Here is a 20,484-nt window from a genome sequence, read left to right as displayed (position 1 = left end):
CATATATACTTTTGCTGTTTGTGTTCTTCCTTTTCTGTATTCTATACCATTTTTGAGTTACAGAAAGACATGACCATTTCATTTTCAATTTCACAACATAAAGAAGTCTTCCTTCTTAAATCTTTATGCATTGTTGATCTTGTATCTCTAGGGCATTTTCAGCATTCCTTATGCATGCCATATTTCCGCAGCTGCGTATATACATTTCGGCCCGATTCTGTGTCTCTTCAGTCTTTTACCTTCTGCTTGGCTTCTGTATCCACTTCTGTGCTGCATTCCCTTCTCATACCTTTTCGTTTCCCATGTTCTGTTTTTATGTGCTTGCATACAACTTGTTCTGTTTTCAAGATCTATACTAACTGTTGGAATCTGGCTTTTCTGCGTGGTCACCCACAATGTTTCACTTTTTGTTGGACCCAATATTTTTGCTGGCTCTAAAACTTTGTGCATTTTACTTTACTTTTAACCAGGAGTAGAATGATGGTGCTCCACCTTTAAACATAAGTGGGTTATTCCTAATTTGTACATTTAATTTGCCTTTACATCCTTAGAATATGGTGTAGAAAGTGCACCTATTGTGCCAACCACTCTAGTGGCAGTACAAACATGACATGTAGCCTACCTGCTGCAGTGTAAAACCTGCTTTGTAACCTGTTAAAATACACCCTTTTGACAGGTAAATACCTCCCATTTAAGTAATAGTTATTCACCCATGTGTACACCTTGTAGCCCACAAGGTATGGTGCATAATATATACAATTGGGACATAGTATAAAAGTAATGTTAAAATGTCCATGAAGTGACAAGGCCGTAAACGCTATTTTTACTGTGGCTGGCCTAGCTGTCCTATGTAGAAATCCAGGGCAGAGGTTAAACTACTAATACTGTATCTCAGGAATGGGACTAGACAGAAAAGAAATGAAACCACAATTTTTACCAGTTAGTAAAACTTCAATTCATTTGGATTTTTAGTAAATATTAAGGAAGTATAACTTTCTTAATGTTACCCTTTACCTGCCTGAACTGTCAAGAATGCCTCTCAGACCAAACAATATGCTGAACAGAAAGTACATCCTCTGCCATGTCTGAACTGGGGTGGCTTGGTGAGCAAAATAACGATGGATTAAACCCAGATCTGTGACTGGGGGTGAATGTTTTGCCATTGTGCAACATTCCGTCCATCATCTTGTGTGTTTTGCTGTTCACCCTATGTGGGAAGGATATGCCCAGACGTGGGTCCTGTGCTCACTAAGCCACTGGAGTCAAGCTATCCTGGGTGAAGACGGCTGATAGCCAGAAACCGGTCCTATGATGCTTGATTCCGGTCCACGGAAGACATGGCTTGGCAGTTCGGGCAGGACTGTTCCCATGAGGCCCAGGGTCAAGACTGATTTGCATATGGCCATGTCTGAACTGGGGTGGCTTGGTGAGCAAAATAACGATGGATTAAACCTAGATCTGTGACTGGGGGTGAATGTTTTGCCATTGTGCAACATTCCGTCCATCATCTTGTGTATTTTGCTGTTCACCCTATGTGGGAAGGGTATGCCCAGACGTGGGTCCCGTGTTCACTAAGCCACTGGAGTTAAGCTATCCTGGCTGAAGACGGCTGATAGACACAAAGCGGTCCTAGGATGCTTGATTCTAGTCCAGGGAAGACATGGCTTGGCAGTTCGGGCTGGACTGTTCCCATGAGGCCCAGGGTCAAGACTGGTTGAGGTATCGGAGGCCATCAGGGAGTGTCTGGATGGGGGGGCGGCAGGGCGGTCCTGGTTCTGTTGGACCTCTCTGCCGCCTTCGATACGGTGCCCCATACTCAGCTGCTGACGAGGCTGGCAGAGGTAGGCCTGTCAGGTGCGGTCCTTGCCTGGATCTCATCGTTCTTGTCTGATCGGACGCAGCAGGTATGGATGCCACCACACGCTTCGCTACCCAAGAAGCTCACCACTGGGGTGCTGCAGGGCTCTACATTGAGTCCTCTGCTGTTTAACGTTTATATGACCCCGTTAATCTATCTGGCTGAGCAGTGGGGAGCAAAAATAATGGCGTATGCTGACGACACGCAGCTGTTGTTCACCTGGCCAAAGGACTGTCTGGATGCCTTAGTGGTCCGTACTTGTCTGTCCCATGTCTTTCGCTGGCTTGCCTTAGCTCAGCTCAAATGTAACGAGGACAAATCTGAGATTTTATTCTACGGTAACTTCCTGGCCAATTTCAGAGATCTCATCTGGCCGACTAATCTTCCGTGTCCCAGTTCTTTCGGAGGCCCGGCAAAAAACCTGGGGGTATGGTTCGGACAGGACCTCAAGTTTGAAGTCCACCTAAAAAAACTCACAGGGACCTGTTTCGCCACCCTCAAGTCACTCAAGAGGTTCTTTCCACTTCTCGCTAGGGAGGCGAAAGAGACTGTCCTGCGGGCCCTGAATTTGGCAAGGCTTGACTATGCCAATGCACTGTTTAGTGGTCTCCCCGCATACCTCATAAAACGGTTGCAGATTATTCAGAACGCGGTTGTGCGACTCTTGTTTCATCTCCCGAGAAGAACCAGTGTGCGTGCCCATCTCCGAGACCTTCATTGGCTCCCAGTGGCCCATCGCATTTCGTTCAAATCGCTGGTCCTGGCCTATCGCGCCTTGCACCAACTTGGTCCACAATATCTGCATAAAAGGTTCATTTTGTATACCCCTCGCCGCGCTCTTCGATCGGCTAATCTGCATTTGATGACAATGCCCAAAGTCAGATACGCAAGATTGGGCGGTCAATCCATTTCTGTTCAAACAGCTCGATCATGGAATTCTCTGCCGCTTTCTTTGAGAGCATCACCCACACTGGCGGGGTTCAAAAAAGGGCTCAAAACCCACTTATTCAATCTCAGCATTTAATCTCCCCCCCTTGACTGATGTCTCTGGTCAATCTCACATATCACGCCAGGATACTTTGCAGTAGCAGAGCACGCTACAAAACATTTTATAGCATAACATAACATAACATAACAGACTGATTTGCATATGGCCATGTCTGAACTGGGGTGGCTTGGTGAGCAAAATAACGATGGATTAAACCCAGATCTATGACTGGGGTGGAATGTTTTGCCATTGTGCAACATTCCGGTTATCATCTTGTGTGTTTTGCTGTTCACTCTATGTGGGAAGGGTATGCCCAGACGTGAGTCCCGTGCTCACTAAGCCACTGGAGTCAAGCTATCCTGGCTGAAGACGGCTGATAGCCAGAAACCGGTCCTAGGATGCATAATTCCGGTCCAGGGAAGACATGGCTTGGCAGAATGGGCTGGACTGTTCCCATGAGGCCCAGGGTCAAGACTGATTTGCATATGGCCATGTCTAATCTGGGGTGGCTTGGTGAGCAAAATAACGATGGATTAAACACAGATCTGTGACTGGGGGTGAATGTTTTGCGATTGTGCAACATTCCGTCCATCTTCTTGTGTGTTTTGCTGCTGTAGTGTAAAACCTGCTTTGTAACCTGTTAAAATACCCCTTTTTGACAGGTAAATACCTCCCATTTAAGTTATAGTTATTCACCTATGTGTACACCTTGTAGCTCACAAGGTATGGTGCATATTATATACAAGTGGGACATAGTATAAAAGTAATGTTAAAATGTCCGTGAAGTGACAAGGCCGTAAACGCTATTTTTACTGTGGCAGGCCTAGCTGTCCTATGTAGAAAACCAGAGCAGAGGTTAAACTACTAATACTGTATCTCAGGAATGGGACTAGATAGAAAAGACAGAAAAGATATTAAACCACCATTTTTACCAGTTAGTAAAACTTCAATTCATTTGGATTTTTAGTAAATATTAAGGAAGCATAACTTTTGTAATGTTACCCTTTACCTGCCTGAACTGTCAAGAATGCCTCTCAGACCAAACAATATGATGAACAGAAAGTATATCCTCTGAGCTCAAAAGAATATTTAGAGTAGTGTCTGTTGGCATCCCGTGATACTACACTGCTAAATCCTGCTTGACACGTCTGTTAAGTCATATGTTTCACTTGAGGCACTCTTGTGGATTTCCTGTCTAGTTGCTGGAGGACCCTGCTTTTGTCCCACCAGACTTCTCTGTCTGTGTTCGTTATGGGTATAGTGGTTGCTTCAAAATTGTGGGCCTATATGGAGTGGGGCAAACAGGAACTACTGGAAAATTGAGTAGGATTTTACCGGGATCTTTTAACTCATTGGTTGGGGAGTGCTCTTGAGTCACCCTCACCCACTAGCTGATGACAGGCTTATGTGACACCTGCAGGCACCCACTTCAGAACACTACTGGAGATGTGGAAGAACAGAAAAGGACTGAACCTGCTGTCTGTGACCAGAGAGGAGTCCAAAGCACTGCGCCTGCTCTTACTTGTACCCAGAGTAAAGAAGTTGGCTCCAAGTGTCATTTGGCTGACCTTCTGTGTGGCTACAAGCACATCACAAACTGCAAGAGGCCATTTTCCTAAAGTGCTCAACTGACTAGTGGCCATTGTACTTGAACTGGACTCCATTGTTGGCCTTAACCTGATACCCTGGAAGTCTCTAGGTACCCTCTCCAGAGGTCCTGGGGCTTTAGAAGTGTACTCATGTGGTTCAAGTTAGAAGGTAACATTTTTGACCAAGATGAACCTTGGTGGTATATATGATGCATGTTCCATCAGCCTCAAATTGTTTCTAGGTCTTAAGTCGGCCATTGATTATCATTGGTGCTTTGTGCTTTTTGGAGCTAGTTTTACTTAAAACTTTAAAGATTCATTTCTGCGGTTCTCATTATTGGATTTTTGTATATATATTTTTCAAATTCCGTTTGGGATTTTTATTTTCCCTTTTTGGCTTTATCCCTGCTTGGTACCACATAAATACTTTACACATTGTCCTCAGTTGAGCATCTCTGCTCTGTGCCATGGCTATCAGGGAGATGAGTTAAGGTTAATTTAGTGACTTGGAGAGTTCACCCTGAAAAGGATTATGATTATTCATTGTTCTGGGTAGTCACCCCCGGCCAAATAATAACCAAGGGCTAGATGTAGGTAAATCTTTTTTACCGATTCTAAAATACCAATTTTTACCGATTCAGTATTTTAGAATCGGTAAAGTAGATGTAGGTAATAATTCGGTATTTTTTACCGAATCGGTAAGATTCGGTAATTACCGATTCGGTATTTGCCATTGATTCCTATGGGCCTGGAGGCCCATAGGAATGAATGTCAATTACCGAATCGGTAATTACCAATTTGGTAAATACCGAATAATTCAAGGGTGGCAGGGTGTCACTTCGACACCCTGTTGCACCCCTGATTAGTGCTTGTGCCCTTAGGGCATGTATGTGTGCCACATGGCACAGGTGTACATGCACAGATTTGCATATACACAGGTATTCGTTATTTACCACCAACTAGTAGTTAGTGGTAAATAACGAATCCATAAAACACTTTGGCACTGTTTACAGTGCCACCTACATCTCAAAATACAGATTCAGTAAAATTACCGATTCGGTAAAATTACCAAATCTGCATTTTGAGATTCCCTACATCTCAGTATCCAAATACCGGTCGGTAACGGCCGAAAATCAGTATTTTCGGCCGTTACCGACCGGTATTTGGATACCTGCATCTGGCCCTTGGGGTTCTTACACTAACCTTTTCCTTGAGTCCTCTGTTCTTCGGTTAAGTCTTGTGTTTTGCTGCCAATGCCATATGCAAGTGGTGTGATCTTCCGGCAGCGTTTGGCACTGCGATTAGGATCCTGTTTTACGACTATCTGTTGGCACGTGCCTCATCTCAGTCGTTGCTGTGCTGGCAGCACCCTCTCCTCATTCGCGAGCTCCAGCCATGAGCATCACCCCACTTGTGAATCCTGTGCTTGTCTCTTGTCCCTGAATTGAGCCCTCACATCTGCCTGTTTCAGATTTGTGTTTCTAATCCTGATCTTGTGATAACAGTTTTCTGTACTTCCCTGCTTAGCTATCCTTTCCCAGTTGCCACCAATACTCTTCTCTTTCTGATACTGTAGCATAATTTTATTTGTGCTGCTGTCCCTTTCCAATCCAGATTGGTATGTACTCGGTTTGAGTTTTCATTGCTGCTAATTAGCTCCACTCATTTAACTTCTGAAGGAAACAGCACCCCTCAGCAGCACCAAAAGAGACTTAGGCGCCGGTTTGAGAAAGCACCCTAACAGAAAGAAACAAAGTATGGTCAAACATTTAATTTTTGTTGGATGTATGTCGTTACAACGCGATGTTTTACATCGCAGTACTTTACGACGCATGTTTTACAACGCAAGTGGTTACCACGACTTGCGTTGTTGGGGGCTGGATAGTGAATAGTTTAATTTACTATTCCAACTCCAATCCCCGTGGATAGTAGGGAAGGAGTTGGATAGTAAATTAAACTACTTACTATCCTGGAGCGCCCCCCAGCGCAATTCGTTGTTACAACTTGCGTTGTAAAAGTTGCGTCGTAAGGGAACTGCGGTGTAACATCTGCGTTGTAAAGGATGTTCCCCATTTTTGTCTATGCCTCCAAGGCTTTGAGAGAGTAAAAGCCTTAGAAATTAAGTACAGAAATCGATAACACTTTTCCATATCTATTCTGCCCATATATCATTTCATTTTGAAATCTTTATTTCGGCAATATGCCATAAAAGAATACAAGAGCATAAAAAAAACAATATTCATGGGTGGCAATTCAATACGCTATTGCATGACAAAATGAGTTCCCCAGCATTTTGCTAGTGCAGACAATTTTGGCAATGCTTTTGCAGATAAAAAACACCACTTTAAAAAGATATAAATAAATCATTTGATAAAAAACAGTAAAAAATTTACAGGATTTACAGAAAGACAGTACACTTTCTATTAGCTAACAATCCATAATCAGGTTCTGGCAATTAAATACCTTCGCTTGTGCCACATTGCTGGCAGGAATTGCGAAGCAGCGAAAACAATGGGTCTGGTTGTATCTGTTTTTAGCACTCTTAGAGCACTCATACATTGTGTAAAACCAAGATTCTTGCACAAAGGTACGAGCCAATACTTCCTGAACTTGTAATATGCTGGACAAAAGAAGAGAACGTGCAGCTCATTTTCCATGTCACAGTCACACCCAGGGCAATGTTTCAGAGCAGCAGGTGACCATCTACTGGTAAAGGCTCGCAAGGGTAGAGCACCATATCTCCACTGTACATACAATTTTCTTGCTAAAATAGGATATATGTCATCCATAAAATGCTCAAAATGGTAGAAGTCTTTGACCATTAAAAAGGAGGCAGTTAAAGTGCCAACATGGGGATTGGACAATGCAGCAGTAAGTTTATCATCACAAAATGTCCTCGTGAGTAGCTTACGTGTGATGATTTTGCAGCCCCTCTCCGGGTCAGACCATAGGGCAGGTACTCCTAACCGTTCACATTCATTCTTTATAAATATAAGCCAGGGAATTTTCCCTGCCCTGGAAAAGGTCAGTATTTCTTTAAGTTTCAGGCTGTAGTATGACAGCTCCGGTGTTACACAGAGCCTGCGCCAAAACCTGAGAGGTTTAAGCGCTAGTTCCTCGTCAATGGGTCTGACCCCCAAATCGAGCCTTAGAGGGAAAAGTGGAGTGCTAGATGGTAGTGCTAGCAACTGTCTTAAAAATGTTTTTCTATCTTGGTAATTTCGGGCCTACAAGAGTATCCCCATAGTTCGCCGCCATACATAATCGCACCCCTAGCTTGTGTTTTATATACCTCCAAAGGTGGGCCAGCAGGTTTAATGGTGGACTTATTGGATAGCTTGAGGATTCCGCCTGCTAGTTAGGCCAATTTTAATTGTTACTTAATTTGCTGGGGGCCCCACGTCAGGCTCTCATTAATAGTGACCCCCAGGTAGTCAAAAGTCGATACCCTTTCCAGCCTTGTACCAAGACTAGGATTTGGCCGGGTGGTTGCATATATCATTAAAGGGGATTTACACAATAAAAAAAAATAAAAAGCTGTTACATGTTTTAATTTCTGCCAGGTCTGCAATCAAAAACTCATTCCAAATTTCTTGTTTTTAACATTTGTCTTTTTGATAGAGCTTTTTCTAATTTAGACTGACTGCCAACATTTAAAACAGGAAGTTACATCTGAGTAGGGTTGCAAAAGGTGCAGCATGAGGATCTATTACAGTAGTGTTGCCCAATACTGGTCCATAGAAGGACTGGCGCCATGCCACATTTTGAGCACAGCCACTTGCTAAATACTTGTATTACATACGTGGCTTTATATGTAGCATGAAACCCATACCATTTGGCTTAATGTACCTCAGCTAACATGTAGCTGTACACACTATGCCGAGACATAGAAGATGTGTTGGACTCCCATAAGTAAACGATTGCATGACACTATATCGACAAAAACAATATAAACTTATACAGAAATCCATACAACATATTGAAAATATAAATATCAGGACCATATACCCAAATAGAAATCATACAAATATTAATAGCAAAAATGCTGTAGAAAAATATATAAAATACAATAATATTGTAAACAAAAATAGACATACGAGTATTGCCTACACATTAAAAATAGTAAACATAAGAATCACAAAAATCAAACGATTGAACACTAGAAAAATTAACATAATTCTAAATAAAACACACAATATTATTTTAAATGTTAAATTATCAAAATATAATTAGTATATTAAATAACCCATTAAAACACTAATCAACCAACACCATAAATGGACAAAAAACAAATGCAAGCCAGTCTCCAACCAACCTATCAAAATAAGCATAAACAAATAGAATAAAAGCCAAGAAAATGCACAACAAAATGTTTCCTAAAAATGAAATACAGCAGGATAGCGTCAATCTTCTGGATTACAAACCTACAAAGGAAGATTGAAACACTTCAACAAACTTCTTAATACTACAAAGTAAGTTTAACTATCAATAAAAGCTAACAAAATTAATGAATAAGTAAAAGTATGTTAAAATACCAAATAATTAAAACTACGCTATGCTGTTTCAAAATAACAGGTGCACCCCTACAAGAAAAAACAAAATGCCAAAAACGAAAAAAAACACAGATACTAACTTACTTGACAAAAAGACACCTCAAAAGTAAGTATTGCACCAAAGTACACAACTAAAATGTAACTAAACATAGCATTTAAATACATTTATAGAGTACAACATTCCCCTTACTAAATTTAACATTATAAAATAAACCAACCCAATAAAACTGTACCAAAAGAAACACAAAATAGAGTTGCATTACAAACATCCACAACTAAAACAAAGACAACACCCAGAACATAAGTTAAAATGAACACATGCAATATAAAAAAGTTAAAATAAATATAACACCTCATATTTTGTTTGATAAAATAAATTTACATTATTCATACTCTAAAACCCACAGAAAAAATGACAGAAACAGCAAAATACATCAAATCCAAAAAATGGGAAGCTGTTATTAAAAATTAGAGGATATAGTTATATTAAGGAGACCACAGCCAGAGAGAAATTACACTGGAAATGCACCAAATATTATTCAAGCACTTTCTATGGTATGGCTACCACTGTAAATCAAATAGTTGATAGGGTTAGGAAACATAACCATCTCCCTAATTTTACTGAAATAGAAGTAAGAACTATTTTAAATTACCTAAAAGAAGCCAGACGGGCCAACAGGAACAATACTCAAAAATATTATGCCAATGGTACGTGAACAAGCAACAGGGTAACACACTGCCACACCAACCCAAAAATAACAATTGCCAGAACACATATAACAGCCAGTGAAACACCTGCAGCGCATACAAATAATGTAGGCATAGATGTACCCCAGCACTTACTAATCACACATAAAAAGGCTCCTTTTTACTACATGACAACCTCAAGATTGATATAATAATCATGTAAGATACCAAAAAAAATTTACAAACCTTAACACAATTTAACACAAGAATGATGCATGGCACTTTTAAGCCGTGCCCACCACCATTCAGTCAAATATACAAAATACATTATGAGTATTAAAAAACAAACATCCCATTAGTATAGGCACTGTTACCTAGCAAACATAATAAAAGATACAATAAAATGCTAAGTTTACCTTTGTGAATACCGAAAAGTAGTAAAGTTAGACTTTTGGTCTAAGTTTACCTTTGTGAATACCAAAAAGAATAAATTTACACAAAAGTGTAAGTCTGCCTATGTGAATCGGGCCCAATATATTTTTGTTTCACAGATCCGGATCTTCAGGTCTACAATGGTTACCAGGAACAGCCTGCTCCTTGAGCTTTGCAAATGCAGATTTGGGAGCACAGGGATACAAATGGTGGATCAAATGGTGGATCTAAAGATTTACAAAATTGAAGCAGAGGAAAAGTGGTGTCCTTGTTCTATTTTGGTGGTGTATATCTAACCCTGGAGACTACATACGTCCTCCCTAGGGTCACCGCATGCAGGAAATGCACGTATTCATGGATCGCTTGCAATATATCATTGTGGCTTCAACAGAAATCACATCCAGACTATCAGATTGTGAGGATCTACCATTCCTTCGTAGGATCTATGGATTGAAGAACCGGGTTTTAGAACCCAGCAGCGCCAGGAAAAACGCTTGAAGTCTTCGGATTCCCCTGCCTCGGCAAACAGAGACACGGCACACTTCTCGATGACTTCAAAGACCAAAGTTTATTGGCTGCAACCAGGAACAGAGGTCTACGAAGCACAACACAGGTGGTTCGCTAGAGACTGCACAATTTCAATGAGCGGAGCATGGTCTTTTATGCCAAAAATCACATTCCAAAGTAGCATCAATTACATACAAACTAACCAATGACAGTGTGACATTTCAAAAGTAGCGCATGACGACAATCCCATTTTCCTTTGTCCAGCCCACCAGAAATGACCAAGCACATTCCAATATCCTGTTGGATCAGGCCGGACAAACCCATCATAAAACCTCAACCCAAATCAGTGATTATGTCTTAAAGGAAGGAGCAGAAACAGATTGAAAGCAAGATCTTTTTGCTTTCAGGAAAGCTGTTAAAACGTATCTTTTCCCCCTGCCTTATTAAAATTTCCCTACTCTGTCTATTTTGTTAGTTATGTTACCATTTCAGATATAGCGCCGGGACGCCCCTTCGCTGGGGCAGCTGTGCGCTCAAAAAATCAATTAACATAACATAACATAACATAGAAAGGTGGGTGCAGTGTACTGTAAACTCAGCAATGTCCTGCTCTTTGATCTTTATCTGACCAGCTGCTTAACAAGGAACTGGCTCAGCGAGGTCAGCCTCAGGCAAGGGAGTCAGTTCGGCCAGGTCATACAGAAGTCAGCTAAGGTGTACGTGTCCCAAGGACTCGCTCGGCCGCAGTCATCGGCCTATGTGAGGGCAACCACAAAAATGGCTGCCGCACACAAAATGGAACCCGAGGGTTCAAACGAAATCCCTGAATAGGTAGTGTTCTCATTGATCGATTAAGACGAAAACACTCGTACACACCGCACTCGTGATTTGCGGTCCGCTGACACCAAAATCGTCTATTTCTGACGACCTTTACTGAACGGGTTCGGAAGCACCGAACCACAGACCCTCGAACTACGGAACTACAGGATAGTGAATGGAAAGGAGGAAAAAAATGGATTTGTAGCCCTCAGATTCTCCTTAAATCATCCAGCTCCATGGATTAGCTGAGGAAAAAAAGGTGCTATTTCTACAAATGTAATCCTTCAATCCCTATCCAAAAACTTTTTGTAATGCAGATACAGCAAAAACTACTGAGTGGATTTACTTCCAAACCACAAAAGACACTGTTGTGAGTAATTTTCTAGTTTCATGCCAAGTTTGTTGTGATTCCATTCAGCAGTGTTTGCTGCAGACAAGAGCAAATATTACTATAAAAATTGAAATGGAACAAGGTTTTTTTTTCACCCCTTTTATATTTCTCCGCTCTGTATGGATCAGCACAGAACCTGACATAATGAAACTTAGTTGAATGCACTAATAGTGTGCAAAACCAGAGGTAGATTTGTCTAACCAAAATATTAACAAAGTTAAAATATTACTCTAACTACAGAGGACACAGACTTCCAGTATCCTGATCTCTGGAGTCCTCAGTTGACAGCGGTGCCCCCATTTCTGAGACATTGCAGTGCCATAGATACACACATGAGTCCTGGCACAGTATGCAGTTGTACACAATGGCAGCCCGGATAAATACTTTACAAATTCTAACCTGATGTGAGGAGATAGAATATGCTCAATCCAAAAGCAGTTAAGCTGGATTTGTTACAATGTCTCTTTTGATTGCGATGAAGCGATGTGAGAATATGGAATGTGATGGGTAGCAGCATTTATGAGAGGCGTAATGCATGATGCTAAATACACAAATTTATTGAAGCATCAGGTATTGGTAATAGTATGTCCTGATGGCTGCTCTTCATTTGTCAATATATTTGTCTGTTTCAGGCGGAATCAGAATTACCTGGACATCCTGCGCTCCCTGGCCATCGGAGACCGGAAGCTGAGCGTCTTCGACGTCTCCCTGAGGTTCAACCACCTCTTCTGGTTTGGAGACCTGAACTACCGCCTGGACATGGAGGTGCAGGTACCTGTCGCGGGGGCTCCATCATCTCACGATGGAGCGAAGGGCTGGCAATGAAGACCATCCAGGGCGAAGGAAGATGTCTCATTTCCTTTTTTATATTTTCATCAGGGTTTGGTCCTTTCAGTCATGGTGATAAGGTTATGTATACATATTTCTCAGTATCTGTAGGCTAGGAAACAAAACATTATAACTGCTTACTAACACAATTGTTAAATAAACCTATAAATAATCAGAAAAATTAAAAAGAGATGCATTTTATCATTCTACAAAGAAATGTGTTCTGGATTGAAAGCATGTAAGACCCTTTTCGGTGGAGGGGGTGGGAGTTCAGGGCAGGTAAGGACTGCTGAACATCAAACGTCCTTGAGGTTCTGTGCTTCTCATGTCCTGGTGCACGTCCTGCTATGGCTCTCCAAACTGTACACCCTATGTGCACCTATAGGGTTTCAAGCATGAGCAGGCAAAGACTTCTCAAGGAGAGAGTTTGGGGGCAGTCACTCAGAACTCAATAGTCACTCAACAGACACAAAAACATTCTGCTTGGTCCAGTGCTCATCTTAGAAAAAAGAAGTATTTAGTACCACAGCAAAATGAAATGTTCCACACAGTAATGGCTACAAGGTTCTACAATGCTACAGACAAGTATTAACGCTTAAGGGCCCCACACTCTCCACAGTGTCTTGATTCAATTGTGTCAGTTCTCGTCCAGCTACATCAGTCTCGCACAGTGACTGCAGCTCCCACCCTTCTCCAATAACCTAATAATAGCAGGAGGTTCATGGTGAGAATCTACTCAAAGATGAGTTATTATAGGAACAATCTCCCAGTGCAGGAACTCGCAGGACAGTTCTTTTTTGTATCTTGTTATCGAGTTTGGTTCAGCATTTGTTGTGTCTTTTAATGAAGTCTTAATGCAAGGCTCAGTATCTCCCAAAGACTTGTGTGTTACCTGTCCATGTAAATTAGTTTCAGTGTTGTAAGGGTAGAATTGCACCTTTTGTGGTAACACAGGTGGCGTCTCCATCAGCAGGAGCAGGGTTGCGTGGAATTTCTGCTTCATGGAATAGGTTGCTGAATAAAGCAGTACAGTGGGCCAGGCTCAACGGTCATCGCCTTTGGCCGCTGCGGTCTCCATGCCATTGGGAGACCTTCAGTTATGATGGTGATAACGTCTTGGGTCATCTTGGTTGGCGGCGACAGAACAGGTCCTGTGAAACGCTGCAAAGTAGCCAAATGGCACACTGTAATATTGGGAGTATTGCCACTTGTTCGCCACATGACCCATGCATGGAGCCCGGATGACCCCGCTCAGCTTGGGTCAGCACCTAGCACACTTCCGAACACCAGTCAGCTCCTTCTGGGTGTTCCATGCACTGGAAACACAGCTGGGCTCCTCCTGCTGGCCAGTCTGTTTTCCTGAGGGCCAGGCACTCTTCTTCCTTCTCTGAGCGGACAGGGGGGCTTCTAGGTGCCAGGCAGTCCACAGCTTCTCCAACAATTTGCACACATTTCAGTTGATGTCCCCTCACCTCTGGGAGTCCAGGTTTGGTTGTCATAGTAGAGGCACTACCTGGGAACGGAATAGCTGCAGCTCTTCCAGTACTCTGTGAGGCCCTTTCTTCCCCCAATGCATTTTCCAAGTAGGGATATCGAAAAAAGGGTACAACGAAATGTGAGGGCGCTCCACGTGGCTGAAATTAACCTTCCTAAGTACCAGCCATGTAAAGATAAAAGGGGAGGCCATGCTAATAAACTTCCTTACCTTTAAAAACAGAATCTGCTGACTCTCTCCTCTTTATCATCCATCAAATGGCAGTGCTCCAGAAGGACTAATCAGCAATATCTTGCTGAAAAATCCTCATTGAATTTCTAGGGTAGCCTTGTCTCCATCCTCCCTAACTTCAGTGTCTGTGTCTCCTCCCCTCAGACCCAGGAATATAGGCGATACACGACCACTGTCTAGAGAAGTTGTGTCCCCTGCTCCATCTTATGCCGTATCAAACCATGGGCTATCCGACAAGGATCCCACTAGTCCCAGTCATAAATCTCTCACATGAAGTAAGTGTCCTGCTACCATCCACCTGTCAATCCATGCACTCAACATGCACATGGGCTGGCAGTGTAAGGGTCTGGGTGTTACATCTAGGTGGAACTTTACATAAGTGAGGCCAGGATGCTACACTCTTCCTGAAACAAAAAAAAAAGATTTGTTCAGTTCTATCAATTCACAAAGAAGGCTGCCATCGCATCTTCATGTCAACAGCCCAGGACATGTACCGAAGTCTAATGTCTACGCACAAGGCGAGTGCACGCCTGGTGCGCCCCTCCATGTCCCAGAACCGTTTTGTGACCATGAAATGACCATGGAAAGGTGTAGGCCTCAAAACATACACATACAAACACACATGCTACATTAACATGCTGGCTAGGCCAACAAAAGTCAGTATACCAGTTTCACATACATGACTAGGGTACACCGTTTTTTTGCCAAGCGGGTGACATTCGCATCCCAACAACAATGTCATTGAACGTAGGTAGGAAAATATGCCTGAAAGGTCAGAAAAGGGGCAGTTCTACAAATGTGATTTCATCCTAGACATCAGCAGTGTTTCAAAATCCCACTATGGAACGAGAAGAAAAGCTCCCTCTGCTGTCTGTTTTTCACAATGCCATTTGTTATCAGCAACTGTATGTCACATGGTACAACAAATACGAGAGGTAAAACATAATGGACCTGATTTACAAAATCATAAAGATATATATACGTATAATTTAATGTAAAAATATGTATAAAAAATACACACATTAAATTAAAAATATCTTTCTGAAGTTTAAGTAAAAAAAATACCCACCTAAAGACTAACATATTTTCAATGTTGATTATTATTAAAATTGATGCATTGAATTAATGTAAGTCAATTTGTTATGTTTTGATACAAATATTTACATTAATTTTAAAATTCAAATAGGGTCTTACAATATGTTATAATTAAAAAATGAATATGTACTATTTTTAAATATTTTGTTAACATATTTTTTCATATTTTAAATTATTTCGTTTACAATTATTTCCTGTGGGGTTTTATTTTAATTCCCTCCCTCCATTATTTTCTATTAGAGGGTGTTGCAGTAGCATTGGTTGGCCATTTTTTCCTTAGCATCACAGAAAACTTACACTCAGATTTAGTGAATAAGCAAAAAGTAGTAAACTTGCTCTAAAGGACAAATTACTCAAAAGTGTAAGCTACTTTGCAAATCTGGCCAGATGAGTTTGTTTTTTGACGTAACCCTCAAAATGTCGACACTAACACTGGAGGACAGTAAGTTTGATCTGGGAAATGCGAACATAAATACTGCAGATAGTTCAACTTACCGTCACCCTTCAGATTGTCCAGTATCTTACTGAGAAATACAGAAGGATGGCAGAGATCGTAGCTATTTAAGCACTATAGGAAGACTATGGCATGCCACCTGAACGATAGAAAAAGTTGGGAAATGGGAGCCGCGGAGGGAAGGGAAAGGGCAGTAAGGTTGAAAAAGAGTGATACTGTTTGTGAGACATTTGAACAAAACAGAAGTAGCAAGTTGTTACAAAATCTAACAGGATTACCAAATTCAATAGACTAGTAAAACTGGCCTAATTTGCTAAATAATTATAAGAGGACAGGCTTGAGGAAGGATTATTTTTAAAGTATTGTTGGATGCCAAGGGATGTGAGAGTGGTTAATTTGTTTGGACAGCAGTGACTTGCCAAGAAGGTTTTTATATGGTATGTCTCCTTCCCTTTAATGTAACCTAGCCAGCTGCTATGTGTGCAGACAACAATGTTAATGTTAATGTTAAGAATGATTTGTAGAGCGCACTTACACCGATTGGTTTCATGGCGCTGTAGAAAAGGCAGGGTGCGTGGCTCGAGAGGACCTTTAGTTGTAAGCTTGCTTATTGAGCCAGGTTTTAAGTGCTCTTCTGAATTGTATGAGGTCCGGGCAGGCTCGGATTTCGAGGGGGAGTGAGTTCCAGAGTCGAGGAGCGAGTGTGGCAAATCTGCAGCCTCCCGTGCGCTTCCGTCTGAAGGAGGGGGTATGGAGAAGTGGGAGGTGGGCTGAACATAAGTTGCGGGTAGGGGTGTGCCTGACTATCATTGTCTATGAATTTGGGGCTTTTGCAGTGCAAATATTTAAAGATCGGGCAGCCTGTTTTGAAGGTGCAGCGTTGAAGCATGGGGAGCTAGTGTAATTTCCTAAGTAGTGGGGTGGCAGGTTGCCATCTAGGTTGGCTTAGGATCAGTCTGGCTGCGTAGTTCTGGGCCATCTGTAGGCGCTTCAGTAGGTAGAGAGGTATGCCAAGATATAGAGAATTGGCGTACTCCAGATGAGATAGGACAGTGGCTATCACCACCTGGGTGAGGGCCTCTGGTGTAAGGAGGCCACAAACATTTCTTATTTTCCTGAGTTGGAAAAAACATTTGGAGACCATGAGACCCGCTTGTGATTTCAATGAGAGATCGCTGTTTAGTGTGACTCCGAGCGTTTTTGCAGATAGTGAGGGAGAAGGTGGTGAGCCCATCTCCGAAGGCCAGTAATGTGGTCCCCAGTACTTAGGACTGTCCGCTGTGAGTACCAGCTCAGTCTTGCCAGGGATTAGTTTAAGATGGTTTTGGTCCATCCAAGATTGGATGAACCTCATGGTAGACTGAAAGCTTGTAATTGAGCTCTCTGTGTTATTGATCGTGAAGAGCAGTTGTAGGTCATCTGCATAGTTGAAGACCGTCACCTTCCTATCTCTGAGGGACTGAATTAAGGGGAAGATGTAGAGGTTGAACATGTGGGGGGACAGGGAGGAGCCCTGTGGGACACTGCATGTGATTCTCTGTTTTGGGGCAACCAGATTGTTAAGGCGGACGGCCTGGGATCTGTTCTCCAGGAAATATCTTAGCCAGCTGGCCACTGTGCCCTGGATGCCAGCCTGGCCCATACGGTCGATCAAGATGGTGTGATCGACCGTGTCGAACGCAGCCGAGAGGTCCAGGAGCACCAAGGCCTGGGGGAGTTATTGTCTGCGCAGTTGCAAAGTGTGTCCAGTACGGTAAGTACGACAGCTTCCATCGAGTGCGCAGGCCGAAAGCCTACCTGATGGGGCTCGAGGTACTTTGACTCCTCTAGAAAGTTAGATAGACATCTGGCTACATGTGCCTCCATCACCTTTGCTAGGAAGGGAAGTAGGGAGATGGGGCGGTAGTTTAACATGCATGTGGGGTCAGCCCCTGTTTTTTTCAGGAGTGGCACTACTGTCGCTTCCTTGAATGCTGAGGGGACTTGGCCAGATGATAAGGAATAATTCAGGAGAGAAAGGGCAGGATCTGGGAGAGCGGAGAAGCAGTATTTTAGTATGTGAGGGGGGCAACTGTCTAAGGGGGCGCCAGATTTGACTTTAGCAAGGAGCTCTTGAAATGTCTCTAAGGTGATGGGGGGGGGAAGCTGTTGATAGTGCAGTTGTTTTTGAGGGTAGCGAGGGCGATCGTGTTGGGGAGTTTCGGTATACTGGCTTTAACACCTTGGCTGCTAGGTGTTTTCCCCCCCTGTGCTGGAAATTACTCTTCTGCTGTATTCATGACGAGCTCAGCTCGTCATCAGCATCGAAAGGGTTAATGGACGAGATGTTCTCAATGAAGTAGTCATTGAGTGAGTCACAGAGGGTGTGGGTGGGGATGGTCCTGGGGCGTACACTGTCTACATCGGTCAGTTCATTCATTATGGTGAATATGTCTTTCGATCTGTTATTAGAGTTAAGAATGCGTGAGGAGAAATGGGCAGCTTTGGCAGAGAGGATAGCCTTGATGTATTCATTCCGGGCGGAGGTAAATCTGAGCTTTATGTCTGGGGCGTAATTCCGGCGCCATTGTCGCTCAATTTAACGTAGGGCCAGTTTCTTAGATTTCAGCTCAGTCGAAAACCATCTCTGGGCGTCTGCACGACGCGCCAGTTTGACTTTATTAAGGGGGGCATGTATGTCGCTTGCTGCGCGCATCCTGCTAGAGGTAGCTTCATGTATGTTAATGTCAGGGTGGGGGGACGGGATAGAGTTAGCCATTGTCTGAAGAAATTCCATTTTGTCTAATGCGTTCCATTTCCTAGCCAAGCCGCCTGCAATCATTGTGGCTTTCTTGGTGGTTGAGTGGGCAAGTGTAAATTTAAGTAGGTAGTAGTTGGACCATAAGCAAGGAAACGTGGCGGGGGTCGTGACCAGCAAAGAGTTAGTCCAGACTTGATCTAAAATATGTCCTTTGTGGTGAGTGGCCAGGGAGACCTGCTGAGTGAAGTTTAGGTTGGTGAGGAGGTCAGTGAGTTCACTAGAGTTAGGGCCTTCGAAGGGGTCATTGAACCAGTAATTGAGGTCGCCTATGAGGAGGACCCTGGCGTGGTCAATGACCAAGTTTGCAATCTGTTCACTTAAAGCAAAGGGAAAAGACGGCATGTAATTTGGTGGTCTGTATATGTGCACACAGGCAATGGTGTCATAGAGGAAGTCAAGTTTTATCACCAAGTTCTCCGAGTCCGGGAGGTTAAGGCAGGTCAGACCATTTACTTTAAGATTGGGGCGAATGATAGCTGCGACCCCCCCCCCCTCCAAGTTTGCTGGGTGAGCGATCGACGTGGAGGATGTAATAATCGGAGGGGAGGGCTGCCAGTATGTCAGGGGCAGAGTCGGGTGTCAGCAATGTTTCGGTCAGTAAAAGAATGTCGGGTCTGTCTGTGGCCAACAGAAGGAAGATGTCTAGATGATGTTTTACAAGGGAGCGGGTATTAAGGTAGGAGATGGCTAGGGGATGAGGTCTGGGCTCGACCGGCTTGGGGGTGTTTGATCTGGGGAAGTGGGCCAGCCCCATGATTTCCGGGAAGGAAGATCGCTCCGCGATGATTCCCAGCTTATTGGCCCAGCTACAGGTGGCCTGGGGAGGGCGAGATTGACCTGTGTTATGTTTAATGAGGTCGTCAGAGGAGTAGGTAATCTGACGGGCAGCGTGGCTGGCCCCTGGCCCCGTCTGGGCTCGGACGGGCACAAATGGGCTTGCCTTTGGCTTGCCTTTGGCGCGCCAGTGGCGCGTCCGCTGCGCGGTCTTGGAATGAGCCTCATATGTACCAGATAGGTGTTGTCAGGGGGGTGTTTCTCAATTCGCCCGGTCCGCCCTCCACTCAAACAGCCTCAGCCTCAACAAACCTTGTGTTTGAGTGCTCTGTGATATATAAATCCTAAGCTGTTGTAAGGGCATTGACATGGAGGAAAGTCTTAGCAGTTGTACATAAGGGTAGGTATCTGGTCTTGGCTAGCAGGGTACTTCACAAGATAGATATTATATTGAGCTGTGTAGGCAAAGCCAGCCTACAGGTTGTAGATATTACAAAGAGGAGCAGCAAATAGAAGTGTATTCAAATATCCATTCAGAAAACATAGCTTAAGTATATCTGAATACAAAGAAGGTTAAGTTAAATAAAGTTTACCAATATTAGGAATGCCCAAGTATTTCATTAATTCATTGTTGCCAACAGTTGCCATTCGAAACTTTCATCGAGACCATGTTTCACTTTGTCCAAGCTGTAACCCCCAAAATTCTCTGTAAACAAAACAATTTGGGTCAATGTAACGTATGGAGGATGAGCAACATTGGCAACACTGCCTCTGTGTGATATATTGTCAGTTCCCACTTGGAGCTGGCCTGTCACTTACTAGATTGCATCAACTATGAGATAGGCCAATGAGGTTGAGTGGTTTGGGCTGGAATTATCCGAATAACCAGGTGTGTATTAACTTTGATTCGTTCAGACCTCCGCATCTTTAGGGATGCCTTTGAGGGACACTATTAAAGCACGGTGAATGATATTACTAAAACA

General features: G+C 43.1%; 1 protein-coding gene across 1 annotated transcript in view; it reads left to right on the top strand.

The window, feature by feature from the left end:
- LOC147666252 (phosphatidylinositol 3,4,5-trisphosphate 5-phosphatase 2-like) overlaps positions 1–20,484 on the top strand; it is a 420,611-nt gene that overhangs the window by 205,610 nt on the left and 194,517 nt on the right. Inside the window, exon 15 of the mRNA XM_086949195.1 lies at positions 12,457–12,595. Within this exon, the coding sequence (XP_086805321.1) occupies positions 12,457–12,595 (139 nt within the window). The remainder of the gene's footprint in view (positions 1–12,456; positions 12,596–20,484) is intronic.

The sequence above is a fragment of the Lissotriton vulgaris genome, unplaced genomic scaffold, assembly GCF_964263255.1.
Source record: "Lissotriton vulgaris unplaced genomic scaffold, aLisVul1.2 SCAFFOLD_568, whole genome shotgun sequence".
Lineage (NCBI taxonomy): Eukaryota > Metazoa > Chordata > Amphibia > Caudata > Salamandridae > Lissotriton > Lissotriton vulgaris.
This window is presented reverse-complemented; position numbering and strand designations above follow the sequence as displayed.